We start from the raw sequence: 18,809 nt of genomic DNA on the forward strand, positions 1-18,809 counted from the left end.
GGCCTGTACATTCGCACTGACCAGGACTTCCACTGATATGGTCTTGCTGCTTTCCCACTCTCCAAAGCCAAAGATGACCAGCTGTTTGGGCAGAGGCAGGGGGACGTGAACTTGAAAGTACCTGTGGTTGGATTTGCTGAAGAATGAAGGGCAAAAAGGACTTTAATGAGCTGCAGCTAACACTATAATGCACACAGATAAATAAACATGCACCAAACTTGCCTCATAAACTGCCGGGGAGCGTCGCGCAGGGACCACAGCACATAAAAACTTAGTTTACCCATTTCGGGTAAAGACAAATAATTTAAATTACAAATACAGCCAAAAATACAGCAGGACCAGCACGCGCGTTGACAGCTGACAGGTGATTGGCTGAGACGTGCTCGAGGCGTAGTGGGAAACGCACACCTGAGACCACTGTAATTAGTCGGCCATTTTTATCTAAATAACATGGATCTATTATGGTAAATAAGGACTGATTGGTTATAGCACCTGCACCTCATAACATTATGCTTTTTATTACATTTTGTGGTTTAAATCAATTGTTAGGATTAATTACAAACAAAACATTATACACTGATTTAAAATCATTTGAAAATATACTATTCCTTAAGATGTTTCTAGTGACATTTGATGCAATAAAATATGCAGATCCCTTGTTTAAATCTTGTTTTACATCAAATGGACTAAATCCAGCTAGATTAGAGGGTGAAGCTGAGTGACACTTGAATTCCCATCAGCCTTTGGGGAAAACTGAAAATAAACCTTGGTTTCATCACTAACTCTGCAACACATCAAATCCCAAATGGTTCAATTTAATGGAAGCACAAGGGACCTCCACCACAGACTCACTTTCTAATACTGCACCAACGCAAGCTGGATCTTATAAAAAAAGAAAAATGCAACAAATTATATGATATGTTCTTTATTTTTTTGAAATATATAAATTCAAAATATAATCATAAGTTACAGTACAGCAAACATTAAAAGCTTTAGATCAGATGCTTTGATGTATAGAGTATTTAGCAGCCAGCTTTGCAACATCTTTGGGAACATGCAGTGTGGAAGTTCCAATGATTATTCTGACAAGAAACCAAACCACTCGAAACATTTCATTTCAAAACAATCCAACAATCCAATAAAGTGTTGTTCAGTGAACAAGACCAGTGCACATAACACAATTACAATAAAACGTCTTAGCTTCAACAAGTGAGGAAAGGCAAATATTGATTCTCATTATATAATAGGAGCGTTGCATGATAAGACATGGCTTTTCACTGTGCCATGACAAGGAGACAGCGGAGAGATCACCGCTTGCTTTAAAACATTCGGCATTTTAACAATAGTACTGACGACATACAGACATGTGCATTTGTAGGTAATATTCACTCATTCACAGTCAAAAAGAAACAAATATGGCAAAGGGCAAAAGGCAAACACACAGAGCAGCAAAGCATTTACAAGTATAGAAGATGCCCATAGAGGCAAAATATAAAAAAGGATATCTCTCAACCCCTGTTAGACACCTATTCTGCAGGTGTTCCCTGATTACTGCTACTTTTGTAAGGTTAATACATATTTTAGACGGGCACTTGACCAGTAAGCACAGTGCATCATTGAAACCATTAAAAATATGTATGGCTGCTTAAGAAATAGCACAACGCTGGAGTGTTGCATCCGCTCAAACTGACAAAATATTCTTCAAGATGGCTGTACGGCAACACAAGCAGGTAGTGACAAAATAGACCTCTATGCCTGTCTTCGTATTATAGAGCTGTGTTTTATATAAAATTAAAAATAGTTCAAAGCATCATTTACAATTCTGTCTCTAAAATGCTTCACTCGTTAATACATTCATTAGTAACAACGTGGCATCTCAGGCACTGTAATAAACTCTGTAGTAAAGGGTTTTATTTCGCCATAGCGAGTAGGAGTTGTCAAATTTCAAGAGGTATGTGCCTTCACCTGGAAACTCGTGACTTCCCCCATGGACGGACAGGTGAGAGTCCTGCCGATAAACAGGCAGGATTTCAGCCAAATTTGAGTTGGCCTGACTTTTGGAGCCCTTTTCCACATCTCCATTCATCACTGGGCCTGCTAAAAAAAAGAGCTCTTTGTCAACTCAAATGAAAATAGATTTAGATGATCCCACACAAGAAAAACTGTACCTTCGAGCTCTTCCTCTTCATCCTCGTCATCACTGGACTCACTAATGTGCACAGTGATAGCTCGGCTTGTCACAGGGGTCCAGTCGAAGTATATTCCAAAGCCAATGTCATAGCCATCAGTGGCAAACTCCCAGCACACTTTCTTTGCCTCTGGCACAGTGGGCACATGGACCGTCATGATATCTCCACGATATACCGTCACCACGCTGTCCTTCTCACCGCGGAGCTTTGCCTTCAGCTCCTTCAGAGTAGCAGATGTCCATGTAGTTGGAGGATCTAATGGTGGCATCTGGGCTGCCAGAGGGAAGGGCAAATGTAAGTAAGAGGAATTACCAATTTGGAACTTTACTACAGTAACAGCCCACTCAGCTCCAATGCTATTTGAAATAGTAGGCTCTTGGCGGCACAGACAGCAGGTCCTTACCTTTTATCTCAGCAGAGAGCTGACAGCTCCCAGGGCTGTTGTTCTCGTCTGTCCCCTCCCTCTGGACCGGCTCAGCGGGGGCCTCATCATTACCCTCAAACACATACAAGAAAAATCATCTTCAATAGCACTTCCTTGTTTACCGTAGCTCAGTGATTATGCCCTTATGCATGGTCTATTTGACATTTGATAAATATTAACTACCTCTGAAAGCTTGGTACTCTTCTCTGTAGTTTCATTCATATTCACTTGGTCTTGGCTCAAAGTCTGTGAAAGGTCTGTGTTCTGCAGGCTAGAGAGAATATGATGAGCACAAAACGTCAATTAATGAATAACACTTATAAAAAACACCTCTTGCCCCTCCTGAAGCCGCCAAGAGCAACAGGTTACCTGTCAGCCGCCTGGTTCTCGCACTGTCTGGACGATATTCCGGAAAAGGCAGAGACGGAGAGAGATGACAGCCGTGACTGAAGCTCCGATGTAGCGTCTATTCTCTCCATGGCTCTAAGGAAAAGACAAACACCTCAGCTGTGGCTCCACAGCCAAACCCCGCCTCTCAGAGCGGGGAGGGAGCACTGACACCGCTCACTGCCACCTTTATAAACTAAACTAAAGACAGTCATGCCACGGACTGAAACATCCACTGTGCCAAACTAGTAAACAAGCGCGCGGCAGAACTTCAGCATCTGAACACAAAGCCTGAGAGTCATATGGCACATGCTCGTCCCTGTTTAGCCTGCATCTGCTAACTGTTAGCATACATCATCTATAAGCCAAAGTGTTGTCTCACCACCACATCATGCACCGCAAACACTGCGCCAGCCCAGAAGTGTCCCGTTCAGTCCAGTGGAAGACATGCAGAGGCAGACCGTCCCGTGACAGAGCCCGGGCAGCTGACGGGTCGCAGGAAGGGGAAAGGGGAAAACGTTCATCTCACATACTTCCGTATTTTGCCGAGTGTTGACGATAATCCACGAATCAGAAGCACAGTGCGCGAGACTGAATATCCTACTATGGGCATTTGATGTGCCGTTATTAAACCATATAGAATAAGAACAATATAGTGACTAGAATGTGTATCAGTTATAATAATCAATTCAGAAAACCCCACCCAAATAAAAATCATCATTCTAACTCTTTACAGGGTAAATAATAATAATAATAATAATAATAATAATAATAATAATAATAATAATAATAATAATAATAATAATAATAATAATAATAATAATAATACACTTTTTATAATGAGTCATAAACACACAAAACGAGCTGAACACTGCGAGTTTATGTTAGTATTTTAATGTGTTGACTCCAAAAGTGCAGAGTACAGGGCACAAATACATTCTTGTGTGGATTTACTGTTTGATAAAAAACTGTAGAGTGGAGTTTCCTTTGTCTGAGCATCACTGACAGAGATCCAAGAAAAGACACTTTGGAGGAATAAGAATATCGTCATTAATCATGAGACACGTGCAGCCTGCTTGAACATAATAACATGAAGAACAAGCACTTACTCGTCTGCAGACATGCAAGATGTAGATGAGCTGATCACATGTTGTGCATTCATTTCCAAAGACTGGGACAATTTGTCTTTAAAAAGTTGGTTAATCACATGGAGAGTTTCTTTCCACTCCAAATGTACAGACGTACATATATTAACCAGGCTATACAGCACCGCACACATCCATTTCAGACCAGGAGAAGGTTTATGCTGTTTTCCTGTCAGTCTTAGAGGACAGGACAGTTTGATGAGGAGTGAGTGTTTTAGAGCTGTATTCAAATGGGTGCATGACCTCCACACTTCTGGATTGTCATAAGCATCTGCTTCATACTGTGATTTCAGAACAAAGTTGTGCTCAAGAAGCTGCACTAATCTAGACAACAAACAAAGAAAGACACGCATGAGAAGAGTAAAAGTGCATTCAAATTTAAATAGGTTGTGTTCATGAGACATCACACTCTGAAGTGGTGGTTCTCAGCCTTATTTAGTTGCGGCCCCCAGTATGAAAACTGCTGGGTTTTCTACATTGAATTGCACACAGATATGAGCTATAATCTGGTACAGTGTGTTATCTGTGTCTATGAGCTTAATGTCCCTTAAATGAAGATGAAAGTAAACATCTGGCAACCCAGTGAAATTCTCTCATGAGCCCCATGAGGATCCCAACCCCAGGTTGAGAACCACTGCTCTAGCAGCATAGTTTAATGCTCTGTGGAGGACAGGTCAGAATGCCTCAAATCTATGGTAGAAATGTCATATTGCAGATTTTCAATGGGTTTAAAACTATATTTCTAAAATCTAGGGTTAAACCACATGAAGCAATCTATCTTATCTATCCATAAAATGACTTGAGGTGAGTTTTTTTTCTCTCTTTTGTATTTAAGAGTGACACTAAATCAGTCACTGGTGCGATGATCAAATGACAGAATTCATGTGGCCAGTTGTGGACCTTCTCCTGAAAACCTCCACCTCCATGATCTCCATTTGATTATGATGTCTTATTCTATGAAGCCTGTCTAGAAGTAAAGGCCAAAGTAGCAGTGCAGTACCTGGAGATGGGAACAGCTGAGGGGAAACTGTACACAAGGGTGTGTCTGCACAGGTGAGGGCTTAAGTCAGCACACACTGTGGGCAGGTGAGAGGGAAGGCAGCAGAGGAACAGGACATCTGCCCACTGTGCCAGGCGGCCATTGTCAAAGAAACATTCAACTCCTGGTTCCACATTTCCTAGAGAAAAACAAATCAAGAGAAGGTTAACTTCATTTCAATAAAGGTTTGTTGCATGGCTTCTTTGTATAAACATGTGAGAGTTCAGATGTAGTAACCTGCACACTCTGGTCTTATAGTGGAAACTTTAATATTTGAGGCTGTGATTTGAGTCTTCTCCAGAAGAGACGAGAGCAGCTGTTTTCCCAGGTGGCCCATCCCTACTATTCCCACGCGCAGGTCTCCACAAAACAAGCCGCTTTTGTTTGCACAGTGCTTCTTGATTGAACTTCTGAAATGAACGAGGTGGTAGGTTAACTCTGTTAGGCAGTAATATCCTATTTGAATAAAGTGGATGCTGCAGGTTTATACCTGAGTGATTGAAAAAGCTGACAGAGAAAAACAGCCTGAGCGCACCCGCAAAATGAGAGAGCAGCCGAGCGTGTGCGGAGATGAAGCAGTCCGTCTTCCTCTTCAGACAGCCCGTTTCCAAACGACAGGCTAGGAAGATTTTTGGTCAGGTCAGACATGGCACAAAGCTATGTTGTAAAAGTGTGACCTCTCTAAGTTGCCATAGCAACATGGACAACGTGCGCAACAATGGCGCTCGTGTTCAAATGCAGCCCCTGCTCCTCCTGTCTGTGTTGGGGAGTAAATAAATACATGTGTTTAAAATACTCTTTTTGAGTATTCTAGTAGTTACACTTTCATTTGAGAGTGTTTAGAATACAGTTACTTTCCAAACAAGGGAATACATCCCAGTATCAATCATTACATTTTAGCTCCATTTGCACAGCATCATTAAGAAAGAACTTTTAATGTTGACCTAAAATAAAATAAAGATTTAAAACGCCTTAGGTTCATACAAAGACTTGACGTGTGCGTCACATGATGCGCTGTGATCTGCCGCTCCTCTGCATTTGCCAGGAGTTTGTGAGTTCCTAATTTGGCAATGTGAAAGTATTTAAAGTATTCAGAATGCAGTTCTCTGGTTTGTAGTAGTAGTATGTAGTAAGTAGTATGTAAAAGTAATGGAATACATTACAAAATACATTTTAAAGGCAAGTATTCAGTAACTAAATTTCAAAGTATTCTCCCCAACACTGTGTATGCACCATGGTTTACCCAACGCCCAGGTAATGGAGGAGTCCAATTGGAGAAATTGGATATGAGCCTTAAACACCTTTTATTTCCCTTTCATGCATTCAATACAAATTCATAAATTACTATACATACAGTTTGTCTGTACAACAAGTGAAATTCATCAACTATGTCACTTAATCAACATGGCCTTTTCAAAATGCAAAAGGACAATTGAGACCAAAATCATTGTAACTATAAAAAGAAGAACATAAATACACACAGCAGAAAATAGCAGCATTGATGAAATACAATATAATTCTGTGCTGGAAAAAAAAAAAAAACAATGGAAATGTTGCAGGAAAATGATTTTACAGGAAACCCCCTTAAGTCAAAATCTTAACCTATCTTTTTAAATACTTGTTAACTTGAATGTTACACATGGTTGTTTACAGTAAGAGCTGACTACAGCAAAATGCTGGGAGAATGAGGTTCCCCAGAAATAATTCACACATTATCAAAACAGAACTAAATCACACATTTACCAACAGAAGTATCATCTGATGACATATAAAATGTAGAGTATTCCAGTTTCAAGCTGTTACGCTGCGTGGTAATGTTGTCCAACATTTAATGATAATTCATGTAGAGTTACACAATTCTGATACCATGAAGGCACTGTGATGGGACAGTTACGCTGATACAAGCATTACAACAATACAAAGTACAAAAGTGCAACCAGATGAACAATATTTGATGTGCACCATAGCTGGCGTAATTCAATGTCCAACAATCTGTCCTGCTGTTGTTTGTGCCCCGTTGACCAGTTATTTCAGTTCAAATGGCAAAATCATTCACTCTTCACCCTGTCTCCATTTCTGTGACTCCTCTTGGCGTGCATCAGGATGAATTTGGTTTCTCATCCCGTCCAGGACATTAGAAGTGGCTTCAGTAGCCATAATAAGTGGCTTAACCACAGCAGGCGGCAGCTGTCTCAGGACCCCACCCACTGCCCCGGTCATTCCTCGCTGCTCATGCTCTCGAGTAGCTGTGTCATAGATGGTCAGGGCAGTGTCAGTGATCCCCTAAACGTAAACACAATGAACATTAAAAACTTTGTGCATTTGTATTCAACACTGAAAGTTCTTTACAACCTACCTCTTTCACCACAGTATAGGCTTTAGCTACTCCCTCCCTCAGATCCACAGGCTGATGGGCCAGCCCATAATGGGAAAAGCGTTTGATTTTCTTTGTGTCTCGCTCATCAGGTACTGGAGATACCATGTCATAAGCAGTCTCTGCTGCCGCCTAAATCACAATACAGGCCTATTATTAGCAATATTTAAGAGAAACCATCCTGTAAAAGTAGTGAGCTACATTACCTGAATGGTTCGGACCATCCTATTGGTAAGCTCCAGGGCAGCCATGGCAGTGGAAGTCCCAAAGGAAGCCGTGCCTCGCTGGAAACCACGAACAATTCGACCATCCTTCCTGTACTGTTCAATTGGGAGCCAGACCAAATCCCGGAATCCCTGAACTAAAAACAGATGAGGGTGGTTTAGTTTCCAGCACTGACGTTTCCATTAGATACTACAGAACGAAGCAAGATCAATAGTTTTTTGTAGTTGTGATCATTTATTAAACTCACCTAACTGCACCAAAGAGTGAATGGGTCCGACACCCCCCAGCAGCCCTGGGAGCTGGTTCTTCTTTATGTCATTCAGCCATTCGTTCATTGCATAAGCAAACAGCTTGTCCACTCCCAATAAGCTGAAAGAGATCCCCATGTTACATGAAAGTAACTATGTTTCATGCACTTAACTACAGAACACATACCCTTGTCTATAGCACAGCCGCCTCAGCTTTAATTCAGAACAATTGAGCTGCGTCAGCCCAATAATAATCCCGGCAAATGTTCCCTGAAATGATACAAAGCCATTCGACAAGGGAGAAGTGTTAGGGTAAACATTTCTTTAACAACAATGGTATAGTCCTGTGGTTCCCAAACTTATATACCTGTTCCATTGCAACATGCTTCCCATGGTAATCCAAACGAATGGGAACTTCTGAGGTAAACCGAAACTCTCTGTGACAAAGGTGCAAAGCCAAAATAACCACATTGGTCACTTCAAGAATAAATCATTTTGTGGGAGAAAAATACCTGAAGAAGATTGGCTGGTCTGCAAAGTTAAGGACAGATTCATTGTCAGTGCCTTCATCTATGGAGAAACTATTGTGGCTCAAACGTCTCTGAGCAGGGACTGAGATGATTGGAGCCGCGTCCTGGCTGCTGTGCTTAGAGAAACTGCAGGAGATCTCTGGTGCGGAAACTTTTTTTGTTGACACACTGGCAGCTTTGAATTCAAGTATTACAAATGTTACTTAAAATCAAAACGTCAAGTTGTGCGTAAGCATCCAAACCTACCTTCTTGAGCAGGTGGAGAGAAGAACTCAACTTCAGCAGCAAGACTAGAAAAGAAGTCTTTCAGGAAGAACAAGGCATCCTGGAGACAAACATCATCATTACTTTTATAGTTTTGTGCATACATGTCCAGAGAAGACTGTGCAACAGGCCATTACCTGATCAATATTGAGGCGTAGCGGCATTAAGGAAACACGCAGACAGCACTCTTGTGGGGCCTGGCCCGATTCAGGACACATGTGGAGAGCTTTAACTGTCAACTAATACAACAAATATACTTCAGTCATCAATCGGCTCCAAAACAAGTGGCGCGACATTGGCCACACATTTAGGCTTTTACCATATTTGAATGAGCTTTCCTGGGCATCTCTTTGCTCGAATACAAGTAGAGAAACTTATTCATCTGTGACGTGGCCAGTCTGTCTCGTATTTCCAAATCCTGGACAGCAAAGGTTTGGCGAGACACCGGCTGGTCCGATGTTGTGCCAGAAGCCCCCTGCGACTGTGGGTACACCTCATGCTGAAATCTGACCTAAAGTTTAGACAAAAATATAGAGGTAGTAGGTATCAAAGGCCCATTTAAGGATGGTTGAACAGCTTTCAAATACCTTGCTGAGTTGGATCTCCATTAAGACATCTGGGTTTCTCCCTTTACCACCTCCCGCCTTTCCTAAACCCCTGGGCTGCCTGACGGGAGTTTGAGAGGGGGAACTATGGGGTGTTGAGCTACAAACAACAAACATGGTCTTGTGTTATTTGTATGCACTTTTTAAGATGGCAGTAGTGTTTGACTTAGGCCCGTCCCATCATTGCTTACCCATGGCTTCTTGCAGGTGATGCTGAAAAACCGGGATTTCCAAAGTCTTTCCCACCGTACAGATGCCACACCACAGAGATCTCCTTGATGAGGTAGCGCGCCTCTGGTACGGGAAAGTTTAAACCCCCCCGACTGCCACTGCCCTCCAGTGGCTGACTGAAGTGGTCGTCTTTGATTTCTACCGGCTCTGATGAAAGCTGCTTCACCATCGGCTCCTGGTCACAACCCTGTCACAATTACACAATTACAATTCATGCAGTTTTTTTTTTTAACACATTGCAACGTTGGAACAAAGAGTGCTGACCTCTGGTCTGGAGCCAGGAGTGTCCAAGATGCAGAAGTCGTCGGTCTCCTGGGCCAGATTTGGGGCAGGTGTGATAAGAGGTGAATGTAGCATGGGGTAGGTGGGACTTGAATCCTGGTTGGAGCATCCACTCTCATCTGGGAAAAGGAATAAATCTGACTGGGGAGCGTCGTGCTGGCAGCTCTTCTCCTCATGTGTGCCTGAGAACATACAAAATAAATAAAGTGAATCAAAACTTTTTTTTATTTTGATACAAGTGGGAAGTAAACACTCACCATTCTGTACCAGTCCCTGTGACTGGGGGATGTCTGTTTCCTCCATCGCTTCACTCATTAGATCTTGGAGAATTTGTTGTTCATTGTCAGCAAGTAAAGGCATCGGAGTTGTGGTTCGTGTGGGACACTCGGCCTGTGTCAAATCAGAACGTTAGAGGAAAGCAACAGCTCATCAGAACAGCTTGGCCAATTTGATATAAAGTCAGTGATATGTGAAAATATAAAATTCAGTGTTTATGGTTCATTGTCACTGGACCAATCACTGCACGGGGAAAGGGGGAAGGGTGATGCAGCATATTCAGCATCAGAACTGATTGAACCAGAATATTCCAAACGGCAACCGCATCCAATTCACCTCTAGCTACTGCAGTGCAGAAACTGAAGAAAATGATCTGGACTTTTGTGTGACTAGTTTACTATGCGCCTCTAAATGACTAAGCAGTACCCGTCTGTAACTGTGTAGAGAACACAATGAGAAAATCAATCTAGTTAGCTAAGCTTCATTTGAAAAGTAGACCGTTAATCTGATGTCCGTAGACACTGAATGGATGTGAATATTGTGATTTGACATACGTATAGTAACTGACCTTGGTCTTTTGAGAGGTGCTCTGTTTTGAGCTCTGCTTGGTCTCTTGTTCAGAAGGAGGGAGCAGGTCTCCATAGCTGGCCACATACTGGATGAGGTTCATGAGAGCAGCACACGAGTCTGAACATGTTCTGATGTGGATGATGTCACTGGAGCAGCGCAGCTCAAATTTGGGCTCCGACTATTGAAACAAGACAGAGTTTAGTTGTTTCTCCATCTGTAACAGTGAGTGTTATTATATAAAATAATGAATCAAACCAATTTCCCATCCACTGCTGGTTTAACAGCTGTGATTCTCAACTCGAGTGTTCCCATATCGACTACTTGGACATAATCTATGAAAAACACACATGGATATTAGTATGACAGTTAGGATTATTTCCAAATGTTTAAAATGTGTTTATGATACAATACCTCGTGCAAGATTGACAGACACTGCATTATTTTTATCCGACAGGAATAAAGCAGTTTCATCCAAAAGTATCCTAGAAATGACACAATTACTTAACACAAACTGCATCAAACATTCTTCAATCACTGATCTTACAAGTACCTGAGAGTTGAGGAAGAATGGTCGAGTGAGACACTACTGGATATACTAAAGGTTTCCACAACAACTAAAGATCTCAAAGGCAAATAAAGCGGCCTGTTAAAGACATCATAAAGTCCAAAGTGAACAACATGTATATTGATTAAATGTTACATTAGATGTGGTTAGTCTGACCTGTAGTCAAGAGAACAACTCCATAAGTGGAGATGCATCGTGGAAACAGAAGAGGGAGGAGCATATCCCAAAACAGGCTCATCCGATATGTTGAGAAAGTCCACAATCTGTTCCAAATCAGGCATTAAAATGTTTAGTGTAGCTTGTATTGTTAATGAATAGTAGCTACAATTAAGTGGTAATGCAGTGAGGATTATCTTTTTACCTGGTCGTACCATCCTAAACCAGAGGGAACTACCCTGTGCTGCAGTGTGGCACCTCTCACTCCAACAGCTACTAGAAACTCCTGCACAAAACAGTAGGTAAATTAAAACCTCAATAACAGCATAAAACAGTAAATAACAGTACATGTTAAAAGCAAATGATCGTTTTACATTACACTGTATATAATTATACAAAAATCAATGTGCAAGTAAATGAACAGGTGGAAACAAGCCGTGTGTGGTTTGTAGATTACCTTGACATTACGCTCAACATTCTGAGAGGACACTTTCACAGCCACTGACACCATGCTGCGTGCCTCCAGTCCAATGCACTCTGAGGGAGTGGAGGTTCTTTCAGGAGAAGTCTCTGATTGGTAAATAGTTGGCTCTAGCCAATGAGGGTGTGTTTTACTTGGCAATTTGGGGTCCACACCAGCTATACCTCCGTCCATAAGTCCTACACAAACATGAATTCTCAGCATTAATGGCCCAACACAGGTTGGGAGGTATGATTGTTGTACGATTTCCATCTACCTTGATGATACATGCAAATGTTACTGGTGTGAAAACAGATGTAGTGATCGTCTTTAAAGCCCTGATACTGCGCAACACTAAAAAGCACAGCATTTTTAATCTCCAGCCAGAATTCTCCATGCTTGTTTTTTAGTACTGTCTTGTCCTTCTGTAAAACATTTACGCATTCAAATGATCTACAAAATTATAATTTTATCATTAAATTATACATCGTAGAACTGAAATTACCTTGGCATCGGTGTGAACGGACACCAAGCCATGATTCACAGTTAGGATGACAGAGAACAGGCTCTGGGAGGTCTTATTTGGCACCTTTGTTTTTTTCTTTTTGCGAGATCTGAGGCAAAAATCCGAATCGGGGGAGTAGTAATGCATGTTGTCTTCATCTGAGCCACTGGACTCGTCTGCCGTCATAATAAACAAATATCAGACACCAGATCATCTTCGCAGGCTAATCTCACCGAATGCATAAATACAACAAAACGCTCTCACTTTCTATGCCTGTGGAGCGGAACTGGCTGAAACAATCTTTTGAGTAGGTGTTGATCAGCTGACTGGCAACAGACAGCCCGACTCCATAAGGCATACATTCAACTGTTTCCACTGGGGAAGGGGCTGTCGGCTCCCACAGCAGCAGGTCATTGTTAATTCTAGAATGATCAAAAGTCACCGTTAAACTTTTAACATCAACATTGGTAAGACATAACGATCACAGTCATACACGAGTGATGTACCTGTTGTGCAATTTTTCATAAAATGTTTTACTAGGAAGAATAAATTGCACATTGGGAAAACATAGTTCAAGAATGAAGCGGGAGTTGTTCATGGTTTTTTCTTGAAAGTCTGTCATCTCAGCCACATCACCAGGAATAACCATCTGCAAAAATCAACACAAAAAGCATAAATCATATTTTGCAACTTAGTGTGTAAAGCACTGCCTGAAGAGTTTTGCATAAAAATGCATTTGAATACTTTTGGTAGGAGCCATTATAAGCTCTGCATGCAAATATATCCACCTGCTCAGGGAATGCAACACCACTACTTTGAATATCACTGATTATTACCAAACACGGGATACGCTCATTAACTACACTCCCTTACCTCTTCATTCTCATACATAACCCTACGGGAGGAAAACGGGGATGGTTCTTGTTTCCCAAAGTCACAGACATCTTTCAGGGAATGGGCCGCCCCTTCTTCCTCCTCCTCTTCAAGGGAATGGTCCTCAGCTCCTTCATCATCTTCAACAGTGACTCTTTCCAGAATTGAGTGCACTGCAGTGGGGTTCATCTTCAGCACGACCCTGAACAAATACAACAAGTAGTGACATAGGCCACGTACAGGGACAATGATTCACGCACAGAGAAATAAACAAACCTGGGCCAATCAAACTTAACACTTGTTGATGTAGTCATGTCACCGTCCATAGTGTTGGACACCCTCAGAAAACGCGTAGCTGGCTGATCCGGCTCTTCCTGGAATTTACCTGTACACACAATGTATTTGTTATTTTAAAAAGGGTTGAGGACACAGTTTCAGCGGCAATGTTAATACCTATTAGCTCTCGGAAGGTAAGCTCCATTTTGGTTTGGTCCGGAGAGCTGCCACCCTTAAACTCGGTTTTTATTTCAAAGTCATCGATCTCTAGGAAAAGCACTTCTTTTTGCAAAGATTTCTTAAACCAAGGCCCCCTCTCCTGATCAGAACGCAGGTCAGGGATGGGAAAGCGCACTACAAGGCTGAGGACTGGGGCACTCACGGTCAGTGCTACATGACAATTTGCAGGAGTCTGAGTGTCATCAAGAAACACCTCTGTAAAGGCCTTGTGCTGAGAAGCCATAAAACAGCAAAGTGTTAAACTGAAACATGCATTGAATATACATACATAAATGACATTTCATTGTTGACGTACTTACCAAGCTAAAATGTTTATTATATGATGTGTACATGTGGGAAGCCATTGCTTCTGTGGTGGCCAGTTTCTGAGGCTGTAGTAATGAGTTTAGACGGTCCACAATGCTTATGTCAAGTTCAGAATGCGCATGGCCCAGCTCTACCAGGATGTCAGCTTTTCTTGGGATGGTGCTGAGGCGAACTTGGCCTCCCTGCCCATACAAAAATAGTTCAGTAAAAGATATAGAGAGAATGCAAAACCTACCATTTGAGTGTGTTTAAATTTGCATGGTAATGTTTGTGGTTTTGGATGAAAGCTTTTACCTGTGGTCCTCTGCGCTCAGCCAATTTGTAAAGCAGGTGGAGGCAGGTGGAAGGCTGTGCCTCGGCATTGGCTGTGGTGTCGAATGTCAGGAGCTGAAGTGTGGCAGATATACAAAATTAGAAAAAAAAAAAAAAACAGTTCAATTCCATACACTCTGTATTCACATATGCATGTTTTGTAAAGTTGAGGGTATTGCTAGATTAGTTGGAGAGACTTACCTCAGTGTATTGAATTCCTCTTTGTAAATCACTAAACCCAGTCTCTGAAGGAAAAAGACACTCCAAAAACTCCATTTGACTGAGGGAAACATCGGTACTGTATGTGTGCAAATTGGATCCTTGATAATGTTCATAGCTGATCTTTAAACCCTGCCCCACCAGCCTGCAGACAGGAGTTCAGGTCACAAAACCATATCTACCACAGCTGTATCCAATGTATGTGACAGAAAATATGTTGCTTACCTGAGGTGGTCATGTGGACACGCATTATTAAACACTGCTCGAGACTGCAGAAAAGATGTATGATCTAGCTGGCCTTGGCCAATTGTTGTAAAAAAGTGTGTTGCTATTGGAGCAAGAGGACAAGGAGCTGCATTTGGTGATGGCAACGGGTCAATGTGAAGGACTGAGACTGCCAGACTGCTCAGTGTTAGCTTTAGCACCAGCTCTGGCCTTGACTCGTCACCATGAGCTTTGGACGGATGAGCTACACCAGACAAGGTAAACAGAAAATGACTTAGTTAGTTTACTGATTAGCAAATTAATTATTTTCTGAGCTTTAATACATACAGGTCTGCCTCAATATTTTTTGTGAAACGTGCAAATCACGTGACTGAGCAGGAGTTTCACTTGTTGCCTTATCTTTTTGTCGTGGGACGTCCATATAATCATCCCATGAGACCTAGCAGCACACAAATCAAATCAGTAAATAGCTATTCTTGCATTACTTTTATTCTTAAAAAACAGAGTTCAAAGTGTAACTGTGTTATTAGAACATACAGTTGCGTGGCCAGAAGGAGATTCTCTTGGAGATGCAGAATAATTACTATTGAGTGACAAGTCTAGATCAACAGTGGGTGGTTCACCCAAAGGAGGAAGTGATGACAAACTGTGAGACATGTCCATGTCAGCCATCGAGAAGAAAACATCATCTGCACAACAGGAAATATACTGTTATTGCATTATCAACGAACATTTGATTAAAAAAGTTACGTTTCAGTTAGTTACATTAGTAGTTACATAGTAAATGCACTTCAGTAACTCTTTGAGTAGTTTTATAATACAGTACTTTTTACTTACTAATATTATAATTAAGTTCCTCTTCCTTTAGTAAAGAAATAGTAACCTTTTCCACTGTGAGTTTAAGTGGCAAAAGCTACATGAGACATTTAAAAAACACATATTTTGTGTTTCATGTACTTAATTGTTAAGACTAATTTCTTTAATAACTTCTATAAAGATTTTCACATGATTTGATATTTAGTTTCTCATGCCTTTTGTCACGACTGGACCAAAAATTAAACTCTTGCGCTCAGTTACTCAGTATTCATACAACTCAAGTAGCCTTTTCAAGTACCTTTTTTTACTTTTTCTTGAGTAATGATTTGGGTCACAGCATTTTACTTCTACTTAAGTAAAATTATTTTAAAGAGTTACGCCTAATTGAGTAAATATTATAAATACTCTACCCACCCCTGAGTTTGGCGATTAGAAATAATCTAAAAATAACAATATGAATACATTAGGTGTGAACCAAACCTCGACTTGAAACTGTTCTGGTTGTGTGACTCTCAAACAGTTCATGATCTGCTGCTGTTGTAACAGTGTCTTTCTTTAAGCAGCGATTAAGTTCCATATGAAGCCGATATTCATCCTCCTGTTGTATGGGGCGGTTCTTTCTGTCCTTGGCCCATTCTTGGGAAACTTTAAGAAAAACATACATGTGTGAAGGACTGTAATTTTGGTTTGTTTAAAACCTCAAACAGCATTATAGAAATATTCAAATAAACTCACCACGACCAGAAAATGTTCCAAACATATCAAGAAGAAGATTCACTTGTCGTGGTGACAAAAGTAAAATAAGAGTGTTGATATCTCCAACAACATGCAGCTGAAAAAGAACAAATCAGTGGCATAAAAGAACTGATTTATTGAGTAAGAAGTGTTTTTTCATGTTGTTTACCTTTGCTCCAGGCATAGCTGGGTTATTTTTCAGAGTGAGAGACAGCTCTAGTTTACCCCCAAGCCTGCCAACTTGGACAGGTTCAAAATTAGTTGCAGAGGATATGGGCTCTGTAAACTGGGGGTGGGGCTCACATATAATTTTAGGATTCCAGCTTGGTGACAACTTTGGCTCAGTGTCCTAACAACATGCATGACAAAGTGAATCATACACATGGTCATTTTACTCACAATAATCAGATGAAGCAATAGCAACACAAACCGTGGGAGTAGGTGAAGATTTGCAACCTCCTCGGGACAAGTCAGAGAATTCATCCCAAAATATAGTGAGGCCTTCCATCTGTAGTGTTTTGTGAGCAAATGTAGTTGGCTGATGAACATTTACATTTGAACTCTCTTCATCACTTTCATCAAAGTAAACAATCCTAAATTTCAGCAACAGAACAAGAAGAATTGTAAATGTATTTTTCATCTTTAGAATAGATAGTTAAAAGGTAGTTTTGTTTTAGTTTTCTCACTTGTTGATCCGTAATTCAAGTGCAAATCCAGTTTTTGAATTTTCTGGAATGTGTTCAAGTCTAAGAACAGTATCTAAAAACGTCATTTTTACTCGTCTGAGAACTGCAAAAGGAAAACATGAAAATGCATTAAATAATAAGATAACAAAGAACTAACACCTGCCAAATAATTACCTGTCTCAATTGTTTCTGCAAATGTTTCAAGGCCTTCAAATGGTTGGAAGCTCTCCCCGATGTCATCTGTCAGTTTCTGACTCAAACACTCTTTGGCAAGCTGCATGCTACTTGTCATAAAACTGGACCAATACATGGGCTCCACACCAGATGCTGAAAAAGAACAAACATGTATTTTGTGAGCCAAAAAAGAATAACAAATTAGGCATGGATAAACAATATTAATAACAGTTTATTCTTACCAGCCCGAGGTCTTGGCCTTAAAACCAACTCTAAACCTTTCACTTCAAGGGCACAGTTTTCCTGAAGAAGAGCTGCCCAAGGAACAGTTAGAGTGATGGTCTGAATGAAGCCTGCGATTACTTCAAAAGGGGCATCAGCCGTTTCCAGGAGTTCATTCAGTGACTGTCAGAATGCAAAAATATATTACTTGTCTATTGTCCTTATTTTGTTTGTTTCTTTTTTTATCTTAATACCCACCCATTTATCCAAAGGTACTTGAGCAAGTGTCCCAGTGCCCTGATAAAGGTCTAAGCTTAACTGGTCCAAACTCAGCTTCTCCTGCAGAAAATTTCCCAGGTACCGATGGAGGAGGTACCTGCAAGCTCGCTTTTTGATGGACTCAGAAAATGGCCACGGCATCTTAACTTAGTTGAAGTATGCAGAAAATTCAGAAACTCTCAGGTTTTACATTAGATTGTGCCTTGTTGGTAAAGCAGCTATGTCATCCCGTTGATCGAATAACATCCAAAAGTACAGAGTCAAAACATGTTGGGTTCAGCAAAATAATGAAAGATGTGATGACACTCAGGTGTATGTCAAGGACTTGATCCGACTCCAGTTTGCTGCACCTGAAGAGTTAAAACACATACACAGCGTTTTACTAAACAATGTGGTATGTTGCATGTATAAGAAAAGAACCTGTATCACAGATAACTTCAGGTTTGGTCCTTTGCGGTTTAACCAAAGTTAGTAAGTCCTGAGTCAGAATGAGCCAAGACAACTATGAAGCCTATTGTGACTGTCCAGTATTGATTCTGACCATTACGGGGAAAAAATAAGTTTCGTTGACACAGTGACACTGTTGTTCAGACAAAGACACAGCTTACAAACCGGTTAGCATATTTGTGTCAACCAGCCTGACTGAAAAAGCTTTACATTCCCAGGCTCCCAGCTAAAGCTAATGATATTGCATCGGGAAGATGCTTGCTAGCTCAAGGGGAAGCCGCACTACATCATCCATGAAGCCGAAACACATTGTTTTGATAGTTACCACTGAACACTGTACCAAGGATGAAAAGGACGGAATGCTCAGGTAATGGCGATGTTGGTTGAAAAGGCCCATAACATTAGTCTTAAGTTTAACGAAGAAGTCTAGCTTTACCTACTGAGTGGGTTGTTTACAAACACTTTCATGACTCCGCACTGTCACTACCAAATTTGTGTCGTTATCGCGCTCTGCGCATGCGCCT

The 18,809-nt window shown here is 41.1% G+C and overlaps 4 protein-coding genes across 9 annotated transcripts in view; 1 reads left to right on the top strand and 3 right to left on the bottom strand.

Moving 5' to 3' along the window:
• The window catches only part of isca2 (iron-sulfur cluster assembly 2), a 65,616-nt gene that overhangs the window by 42,441 nt on the left and 4,366 nt on the right, over positions 1–18,809 (top strand). The window lies entirely within an intron of this gene.
• On the bottom strand, positions 927–3,581 carry tmed8 (transmembrane p24 trafficking protein 8). Of its 3 annotated transcripts, none has more exons than XM_079572945.1 (6): positions 3,383–3,581; positions 2,983–3,096; positions 2,795–2,884; positions 2,593–2,693; positions 2,169–2,462; positions 927–2,094 (listed from the first exon to the last, which is right to left on the bottom strand). In XM_079572945.1, the coding sequence occupies exons 2-6, from the start codon at positions 3,090–3,092 to the stop codon at positions 1,877–1,879; spliced, it is 813 nt and encodes a 270-aa protein (XP_079429071.1). In that variant the 5' UTR covers positions 3,093–3,096; positions 3,383–3,581; the 3' UTR covers positions 927–1,876. The 3 variants fall into 3 exon arrangements, with proteins under 3 accessions (XP_079429071.1, XP_079429070.1, XP_079429072.1); XM_079572944.1 differs by having other exon boundaries at positions 927–2,097; positions 3,383–3,576; XM_079572946.1 differs by having other exon boundaries at positions 927–2,097; positions 2,593–2,686; positions 2,797–2,884; positions 3,383–3,570.
• Positions 4,106–5,861, bottom strand: noxred1 (NADP-dependent oxidoreductase domain containing 1; the record flags this gene model as incomplete). The annotated part of the gene is made up of 4 exons (XM_079574254.1): positions 5,675–5,861; positions 5,422–5,594; positions 5,146–5,323; positions 4,106–4,469 (listed from the first exon to the last, which is right to left on the bottom strand). Exons 1-4 carry the CDS (start codon positions 5,830–5,832, stop codon positions 4,106–4,108), a joined length of 873 nt encoding a protein of 290 aa, XP_079430380.1. The 5' UTR covers positions 5,833–5,861.
• atg2b (autophagy related 2B) lies at positions 6,492–18,792 on the bottom strand. 4 transcript variants are annotated; one of them, XM_079573751.1, is made up of 43 exons: positions 18,722–18,792; positions 17,818–18,188; positions 17,580–17,742; positions 17,338–17,490; positions 17,164–17,266; positions 16,908–17,070; positions 16,647–16,826; positions 16,478–16,574; positions 16,223–16,387; positions 15,464–15,615; positions 15,254–15,365; positions 14,927–15,170; positions 14,684–14,846; positions 14,465–14,557; positions 14,164–14,352; positions 13,802–14,075; positions 13,625–13,733; positions 13,349–13,550; positions 12,982–13,124; positions 12,740–12,897; positions 12,476–12,651; positions 12,248–12,395; positions 11,968–12,170; positions 11,716–11,796; positions 11,511–11,617; positions 11,340–11,432; positions 11,201–11,271; positions 11,045–11,121; positions 10,788–10,967; positions 10,201–10,333; positions 9,926–10,125; positions 9,622–9,848; positions 9,413–9,530; positions 9,145–9,336; positions 8,963–9,064; positions 8,808–8,886; positions 8,544–8,736; positions 8,399–8,468; positions 8,219–8,301; positions 8,031–8,152; positions 7,765–7,919; positions 7,541–7,690; positions 6,492–7,467 (listed from the first exon to the last, which is right to left on the bottom strand). In XM_079573751.1, exons 2-43 carry the CDS (start codon positions 17,977–17,979, stop codon positions 7,237–7,239), a joined length of 6,216 nt encoding a protein of 2,071 aa, XP_079429877.1. In that variant the 5' UTR covers positions 17,980–18,188; positions 18,722–18,792; the 3' UTR covers positions 6,492–7,236. The 4 variants fall into 4 exon arrangements, with proteins under 4 accessions (XP_079429877.1, XP_079429876.1, XP_079429878.1 ...); XM_079573750.1 differs by having other exon boundaries at positions 18,611–18,773; XM_079573752.1 differs by having other exon boundaries at positions 18,726–18,771.

Source organism: Gobius niger (genome assembly GCF_951799975.1).
Source record: "Gobius niger genome assembly, chromosome: 16".
In the NCBI taxonomy this organism is placed as follows: domain Eukaryota; kingdom Metazoa; phylum Chordata; class Actinopteri; order Gobiiformes; family Gobiidae; genus Gobius; species Gobius niger.

Bases quoted from the DNA above. Each gene is read 5' to 3' on its own strand.
- atg2b (XM_079573751.1), bottom strand. From the start codon at position 17,979: ATGCCGTGGCCATTTTCTGAGTCCATCAAAAAGCGAGCTTGCAGGTAC. The intron at 16,827-16,907 runs GTTTGTGTTGCT...GCATGTTGTTAG, and splicing joins AATCTTCACCTACTCCCACG to GACACTGAGCCAAAGTTGTC. The intron at 7,468-7,540 runs GTAGGTTGTAAA...GTTTACGTTTAG, and splicing joins CCTATACTGTGGTGAAAGAG to GGGATCACTGACACTGCCCT.
- tmed8 (XM_079572944.1), bottom strand. From the start codon at position 3,092: ATGGAGAGAATAGACGCTACATCGGAGCTTCAGTCACGGCTGTCATCT. The intron at 2,694-2,794 runs AGTTAATATTTA...TTTCTTGTATGT, and splicing joins AGTACCAAGCTTTCAGAGGT to GTTTGAGGGTAATGATGAGG. The intron at 2,463-2,592 runs GTAAGGACCTGC...TCCCTCTGGCAG, and splicing joins GCTCTCTGCTGAGATAAAAG to CCCAGATGCCACCATTAGAT.